General features: G+C 39.3%; 2 protein-coding genes across 2 annotated transcripts; both read right to left on the reverse strand.

Annotated features, from left to right (window-relative positions):
• Window positions 1–336: 336 nt before the first annotated feature.
• On the reverse strand, window positions 337–4,329 carry LOC143126084 (guanylyl cyclase-activating protein 2-like). The gene is made up of 4 exons (XM_076288001.1): window positions 4,129–4,329; window positions 3,871–4,020; window positions 690–798; window positions 337–503 (listed from the first exon to the last, which is right to left on the reverse strand). The coding sequence occupies exons 1-4, from the start codon at window positions 4,327–4,329 to the stop codon at window positions 337–339; spliced, it is 627 nt and encodes a 208-aa protein (XP_076144116.1).
• A 2,044-nt stretch (window positions 4,330–6,373) lies between these two features.
• On the reverse strand, window positions 6,374–7,555 carry LOC143126173 (guanylyl cyclase-activating protein 2-like). The gene is made up of 4 exons (XM_076288087.1): window positions 7,358–7,555; window positions 6,879–7,028; window positions 6,647–6,755; window positions 6,374–6,501 (listed from the first exon to the last, which is right to left on the reverse strand). Exons 1-4 carry the CDS (start codon window positions 7,553–7,555, stop codon window positions 6,374–6,376), a joined length of 585 nt encoding a protein of 194 aa, XP_076144202.1.
• Window positions 7,556–8,347: the final 792 nt, after the last annotated feature.

Raw genomic sequence — 8,347 nt, forward strand, 5'->3', positions numbered from 1 at the left:
TATGCAATATGTGTTGAAATTACACAACTTGCATTGAAAACTAATTTTTTTTTAACACATCTCTTTGTGTCCAGATAGGTACAATACATTCCTTTTTTTTAAGAGTATAAATACTTGTTCACTGATGTGTTTTTTATGATTAGGAATGAGTGTCCATTGTATGAGTATCCATTGCATTCAGTTCATCTGAAATTCTGTGGGTCCTTAAGGCATGCTCATGGCCTTCAAATGTAAAATGTAAAATGTTAGGAGTTATTCCCTTAGGAATAAAATGATGTATTGTCTGTTCACAAAGTCATATTTCCTTTATCTTGGAACACACAGCACATCCATTGGTCATCGTAGTTTGGTATCTTTAGATGAAGGCAATGGCTTTTTGTATCCCGTGATCTGTTCCTGATGCTTGTTGACCCAAGCACAGGGGTTCACATCCAACTTAAGGCAATTTCGCACCCATGGGTCACTTTGGGCTCCCTCCAGAAACTCCTCAAGGGAAATATGGTCTAAAAAAAAAAAAAAAACACGATTATTGTAGCCTAGCCTACAATATAGCTGCCGCGGCATGTCACAGGGTTTAGCCAGTATAATTATGTAACATACAACACGATGCAATGTAATTAGTTAAAAGTGAAAGTAGATTTTCCATCCATATGTGTTGTGAAAAACTAAACATGCTTGGGTATACTCACCGTCACCGTTTTTGTCTATGGCATTAAACAGTCGGTCACATATTTGTTCGACAGTGAGGTGATTGCCGGATTCATCGACCATTTTCCCCTGCTTCATCCTATTAATAATCTATTGATACACAACAATTTCACACACACACACACACACACACACACACACACACACAGACACACACACACACACAATAGATGAAGGAAATGCTGAAGCTAAATAGAGGGGATACATTCTTCAAGGCTGAAGTTAGGATACAATTCAGAATGCGGTGGAGTTAAGTTTCGATTCCACCTTAAATATTGCAATTTTTTACCGACAGGGAGCAGTGTTGACCGCATTTCCGCGATGATACAGGCATTCGTCAGCCAAGCAGTAGCCGACAGGCACTCTTTACAGACTTATAACAGCCTCTCTATTTTTTTTTTCTGGTGAAAGAGGGGAGACCCTATCCATATGTGGTGGAATTTCTCACGCCAAATGAGTTTTGATTCTACTAATTGTTTTTAATTTTTAATTAGTTTAATGTGATTTCCTGTATTCTGGTGCATTTTGGGGATGGACAATACTAAATTCAATCAGATTCATAGCCTACATCCTGATTTGTTGATATTGAGGCAATGATTCCATGCAAAGGCTTGGGCTTCAGGGCCCCCTGACCTCTTGGGCCCCTGGGCCTGGGCCCGGTAGGCCCGTGCAGTAATCCATCCCTGCTCTAAAGTTTGGTTAAGTCAGAGGTGCTCTTTGGATGGGAAACTAAATGCCAAGAATCAAGAAACTCCAAGGCACTCTCTATTGAAAAAGTTAAAAAGCCTTTATTATCATGGCTTGGTCAAGTTAACCTTCTAAAAAACTCCAACGCGTTTCGGCTACATGCATGCATATTTTCTATTTGGTCTGTTATGAATCATGCATTGACCCATTTAAGCACAGCTCAGTTTTAAGAAACTTAAACACATGCATGCTTAGCATTTTGTGAAAGGAAATCATTAAGGCTACATTGACAAACTCTTAACCGTGAGCTGCCTGTATATTCCCTGATTCTAATATTTACAGATATCTAGGTGATGTAAGCATAGCTCAGTTTTAAGAAATGCTTAAAGCCGAAAGATGTTGAATTTTGCTACAATTTATTTCAAAACCGGATTACTCTGGAACAGCTAACTATACACGGAAATGCATTACACCAGGGGTGTCAAACATACGGCCCGCGGGCCGGATGCGGCCCGCTAGATGGTTTAATCCGGCCCAGACCCAGAAAAAAAAAAAAATCTCTAGCCCATTCCTGTGAGGAGTTATGAATTTTCAAAGAAATAACCGAAATGCTCAATTCAGCCGCTAGGCGCAGCCAAAAAACAAAAAAAAAGTTCGGAGTTGACTGGTCCTGTGCTGTCAGTTTGGCTACATTGTCGGGAGAAAAGCAGGCATTGCGACAAAATTCAGAGACAAAGTGCAGCCTGCAAACGGAGGACAAGATGTTTGGGCATTTTATTGTATTTTGCACCAGGAAGTGTTGTGTTGTAAAACACTAAACTTGGATCATGTTAAAGTGTGGTTGTGCAAACTGTAAATTTAATCAGGTCGCGAGGTCTGACTCACCGTTTTCTTAGTGATAATGGCATTCTGTCTGGTTTACCATACCACGCTGTAGTACGGTGGTTAAGCCGAGGTGCCGTACTCAAGCGTTTCTTTGAACTACGAGAGGAAATTGGACAGTTCTTGGAGAAAAAAGGCAGACCAGTAGCAATTTAAATGCCCGGAATGGGTGCAGGATCTGGCCTTTATGGTGGATAGCCTATTACACAGCACCGCCACCTAGCCTACAAAATTATTTGATCTGATGTAACCTAATCGTAGCAGTTGATCGTATTGCTCATGGACTGCTAACTTATGTTTGTTAAATTCATTTTATTTTTCATGCATTTGCACATTTACATTTTTAAGGCAGGATGTTAACTTTCTTCATAGCTCCCACTTGAGTTTAGTGTGGTGAGTTGGTCCAGGTGGTCAGATGTAAAAATGTAGGCCTATAAAAACTATAACTCAACTATAAAAATAAACCAGTTGTTTATGAGAGTGAAATGCATTTTATTTCAATTTCATTGGCCTCTCTGGATAAATGTGTAATAATCTAATATATCCCTTGTGATTATGTAGGCTACAAATGTAGGCTGAAGGGTAAAGCATAGCCTAGGCCTACTGAAAAAAACTAAGCTGGAGATTTGGAGTTGTCAAAGGATGTTTTGCAATTATTTCACTGGCCCACTTGAAATCAGATGGGCTGTATGTGGCCCCTGAACCAAAATTAGATTGACACCCCTGCATTACACCTTTGTGTTCGGTAAGGTCTGCTGTTTATATATGGTTTGTCATGTGTTGCGTGAAGAGTGCGTAGGCCTACCTACGATATTCCACCGAGACGAATGGATGTGGAGATGGGCGCAGAGAATAATTATTAAATCTCTTGAAGTTATTTTTCTCGCGAACTGTTTATCACAGCAAATAGTGGCTATAGCACCGTTTAAAAGCTGAGAAAATGCTCTTTCATGTGAAACATGTGTGATGAGTAGCCTACTCGAGGAGTTCAACAGAGAAGAATGGGTGAATTTGGACGCACTTCATATGCCTTGTAGTGAAGTGAAGCTGAAGCGCTACGCCATGCTGCGCAGGAAACTGCGGTTCACTGGTAGTTATTATAGGTAACTTCAAATCAGCGCGATTTACCCTTATAGGCTACTGCACATTACAAGATCTGTACGAGATGATCTGCAGCACTGAAGTGAGAAATTTAACTCTTTGTGTAGCGCATGAGCACTTTTCCCCCCATTTCAACCTGAATATTGGTGGGGACATTTCAGTGGTAATTTTACATTGGTGTGGACACGTCCTTCGGTCCCCACGCAAATCTACGCCCCTGGCCCATGGGGGGTGTCATATGAAAGACTGATTTATTTAATAAAAGACATAAGACATCATTTATCAAAAGATTCGGCAATGGAGTCACTAGAACAATTGGTCCCTATCATTCAAGACTCATTTGGCATGAGAAATTCCACCACATATGGATTCTAGGGTCTCCCCTCTTTCACCAGAAAAAAAATAGAGGCTGTTATAAGTCTGTGAAGAGTGCCTGTCTGCTACTGCTTGGCTGGCAAATGCCTGTGTCAACACTGCCCCCTGGCGGCTTACCTTTATGATCCGCTTTAACTCCTGTCTGTCTAGACGTCCGTTTTCGTCACTGTCAAACACTTTAAATGACCATCGGAGTTTATCCTCTAGTTTTCCACGTAGAACAAGATGTAGGGCAGCTACATATTCAATGAAGTCCATTGTATCGTCCTAAATACAGCAACACAATAATTGTGAAATTATCGAACATGTGCCATTAGATATCTAAGTAAGCGTGAATGATATTCAAAACAACTGAAAATGATAGGCTTCACTTACTCCGTTCATGTCGAATGACCGAAACAAATTATCCATGTATAAAGATTCTGGAGTGTCGTCATTTTTTATTCCAAATATTTTCTTGAATTCGTGCAAATACAAAGAGCCACTGGGACATTCCATAATAAAGCTTTTGTAGAGAGTTTGTATGGCTGAGACATCCACCTCTTCATCTTCACCTTGGGATTCCGACTGGCCCATGATAAAGAAGAAGAAAAAAAACTTCACACACGTTTATTAACGTGAAAGCCAATATTGTAGCACATCAATCAGACATTCGGGTGATTAAACTAGCCGTCTTTATGTTCAGAATGTGTAGCCCATGAAGTTCTGTCAAGAGTGCAGTAGGATTTTCCCACACTTCCCCTCCCCTCCCCTCCGCGGATTAGAGTTGGGCATATAGGAAGGCGGTACATCCAGGCTTTACGTCCGACTCCTTATAATCCACAGATAGACCTGACTTCTCATTCATGATTTGTATGACAACAGGCAAAGCGTTGCTCTTCCTTTAAAGCTAGAGGTGAGACCAAACAACATAGTTGTTGAAGTTTGAGGTTAAGTTTACAGAATTGTTCAGATTGGCAAACATTAGGCTACGCTCAACGTTAATGCGCCGAGTTTGTTTTTGCAAACATTTAGGCCTGCTCTGCATTTATGACAAGTGAATAAGTAGGCTACTTAATTTTGCTCCTCTGCAGACAGGGATGTGCATGTCTCATATTACAATAACTGTTTCCACACATTTTCAAAACTCTGCACACAAAACCCACAATTGCTCACACAAAATGCAGAATACCTCAAATCTCCAGCAAAATGACACACGACATTCAAAACGTATACATTCATACTATAGCCTATAGACCCTTTCAACTGCAGAAATAAATATCATGCGTTCCGAATACGTGTGGTATTTTGATAGGTTGTGTCAGAAAATTCATATGATTTAAAGTGGCGTATCTTACAGGCAGTGTGTTGCAGAATTGTTTGGACATACAAGGTTTAATATTGCAAACAATTCATCTATATTATATTTTACCACGGCCACATGGAAAAGCTTGCGGACCACCACTTTCACACTTGACTGCCCTGCCCCCCCCCCCTCCCTCCATTAATATAGTTTCTATTTTTAAGATAAGCATGAAGTCATTCATCGCTACTAGTTACAATGCAACAGAAATGTATTAATTGTATCATTGTATCATTGAATATTTAAGTTTGTGTGGTTGTCCTAAGCCAGTCTGTCCTTAAATAACCTGAGCATGTCTCCCCTTCATTAGTGCTGGCAAAGTACTGTGAGTACTACTTATAGAACTCCCCTACTTAAGGTTAATTAACTAACACTCTGGGTCAGACTTGGCTGCACAGTGCCTGATGAAAGACTAACCTCATCTCACCTAAACCTCTCTCTGTCTGATTGCCCCCTATCACCCCCTATCTCTTTATTAATACAGAAAACATCAACATACTGTTTTAAGAATATGATTAAATAACAAGTCTATTTAGTCAAGGGACTTTGAATGCTTCCAATTTGAATTTGCTTTCCAGCATTATTAAAACAGCTCTTCAATGATCTTACGTGGAGACATACTAGAGATAGAGATGACAGAGAGATAATGCATATGTGCTTAGTGAACTTTGGCAAATAAATAATGAAAATATTCACTCTCACACAAATGTGAGCTGTTTTAGAAGTATGTGTAATAAAAATGAAAAGAAAATAAAGACTTTTGAGAGAGGTCAAATACACTGTGCTGCTTGGAATGTTTCATTACCAAACACTGCTACAAATGCAGATAGTAAAGATTAAGGATTTATAAATCACAAATATCACAAATAAAGGATTTAGAAATCACAAATATGGGTATGATTATGGTTATTTATCAGACAGTTTTATCCAAAATGACTTTAAGTGTGACTTGTGAAACAATTTGCAGACACAATAACTGTAACAGTGGTAAATGCTATTAGAATAACAATAAAAGTGTCAATTAAATTAATAAACGTTCTTAGACGTTTTTTCAGCCTTTACAGCTGCCGGCCGGCTCCTCTATTCAGCCAGCTAATAGAGCCAGTCTGCACACAAGGCACCAGAGAGGGCAAGGCAACCAAACAGTCATATGAAAGGCTTCATCTGATCCAGACAGAGGAGTAATAAGGACGGCCATCGTCTCACTAATCACAAAGCAATCTGCCCTGAGAGTCTTAGTACAGGCAGTCTGCCAACACCTGTGGCGCAGATTAACTCTCAAAAAAAGGCACTCTTTCTTCTTTGCTCAAGCACCCAACCTGATGGATTCATGTCCAGGCGTAGTATGTTAAGGATCCAGGGATCCTTCTGTGCCCCTTCCAAAAACTCTTCTAGAGTTATCTGACCTGAAGGGGGAAAACGTGATTGCAAAGTGGAGGCGTCCATGTTAATGACAAAGCTATATTAAAACTGAATATGAAAAAAGAATCCTACTTGACAAAAGAAAATATAAGCAAAATCTTTAAGGATGTCTTTTGTATAAACACATACCGTCTCCATCAACATCGATTACTTTAAATATTCTCTCACAAACTTCATCAGCAGATAGTTGGGGAGTCTCAGGATCTTTTTTTGATACCCTCTTTATCCGATAAATACTCTGAAAAGAAATGGAGACTACTGACACACTTTGCTGAATGTAGAGGATTTTTATTCTCAATATAAATGTTCAAAACATATACTAATAAAACAGTTTTAATAAGTACAACTAGAAAAGTCTTACATCAATGATAGCCCGAAGTTCTGTCTTGTCGATAAATCCATTACCATCTTTGTCATACACTTTAAAGGACCATCTCAATTTATGCTCCAGATCTCCTCTGAAAACTAGATTCAGCGCAGCTACAAACTCCAGGAAATCTATGGTGTTATCCTATTTGGAAAAATGAAGAGTTTGGTTCCAAAACACTATATCTCCATTTTTAAAAACATTCAAAAGTCAGGCTATTTAATTGTGTATTTCAGGTCATATCTATCAAATTGCAGTTGTGTTGTTTTGATTGAGTAAGGATGAATCAGATAACAATACCCAATTACAGTTCTACTGAAATTACTTGGAAAACAAAATGTAAAAAAAGTATTGATGCAAATTCATTAAAATGGTGGATTTAGCGTTTTGGAACCAAACTCTTCAAATACAGCAGATTGTTACAGTGGAACAGCTGAATGCAACAAGCACAATAAGAGCAGAATAAATCTCACCCCATTCTTGTCAAAAGCTCGAAACATATTCTCAGCATATTCGGATGCCTCTCCGGTTGCATCTACCCCAAAAAAGCGTTTAAATTCATGAAGAAACAAAACCCCACTTGGACATTCGGTCACAAACTTCTTGTACATGTCCTGCAGTGCTGCCACATCTATCTCCTCAGTCTGCTCAGTGGGCTGCGCTTGACCCATTCTCGGTGCTGTCCAAGGTGCTGAAATATCACTATCACAACCTGCAGTATTGGTTGCCCCACTGGCTATTTTAAAAGGCAATACACAGTCAGTTGACAGATTTCCTGCTGGCCAACTCTGTCTGGCTCAGTCCAGCAGTGACATTGGTTGCTACTTTAAGGGTTAGAATAATAACAAACCCAAATCCGACACTTCCACTTGTCTACCCAAATGCATGCTCTTAGATTAGAAACCCATGGCCTAAAAATAACTTTAATGTAATGGGGAAGCCCTCAGCTCATGCCAGATAATCTCATTACTGAGCTAAGTCTCTTTGTTCTCTCTTTCTTTTTATTTCTTTTTTTTTTTCAATCTCTAATTCCTCATTGGCAGTAAAATAAACTCAGAATTGCACTGCAGCTATTCCAAAATGATTATGAATGAATCAAAATGGCATTACAGACATTTTGTTGTGCATTTCTTGGATCATGGCTGACAGAGTGGGAGAATTCATGCTTAAGAGAGCAATTCTGTCTGGTGGGGACTGCTCGCAGCTTTGTGTCTGCAAATCTTTTTTTATAGCAGCTACAGACAATAGCTAAGTCTATTAAAGCAGCGACTCGTCCAGGACATTACATGTGAAAAGGCCTTTTAGGCGATTAACATGTTTTTTTATGGTATGTCTCCTGAAGAAGTAATTTTAACTCTGTACAATGGTTGTGGATGTCTATAGAGATGCAAAAAGGAGGTGTGGAGAAAAGAAACCCTGAAAATAATTTGAAATGACTAAAACAAACTGGGGGCATGAACATG

This window comes from Alosa pseudoharengus, unplaced genomic scaffold, assembly GCF_046254945.1.
Source record: "Alosa pseudoharengus isolate Yale_2024_CS ecotype anadromous, Long Island Sound unplaced genomic scaffold, YU_APseudo_1.1 YU_APseudo_1.1_scf_16, whole genome shotgun sequence".
Taxonomy (NCBI): Eukaryota; Metazoa; Chordata; class Actinopteri; order Clupeiformes; family Clupeidae; genus Alosa; species Alosa pseudoharengus.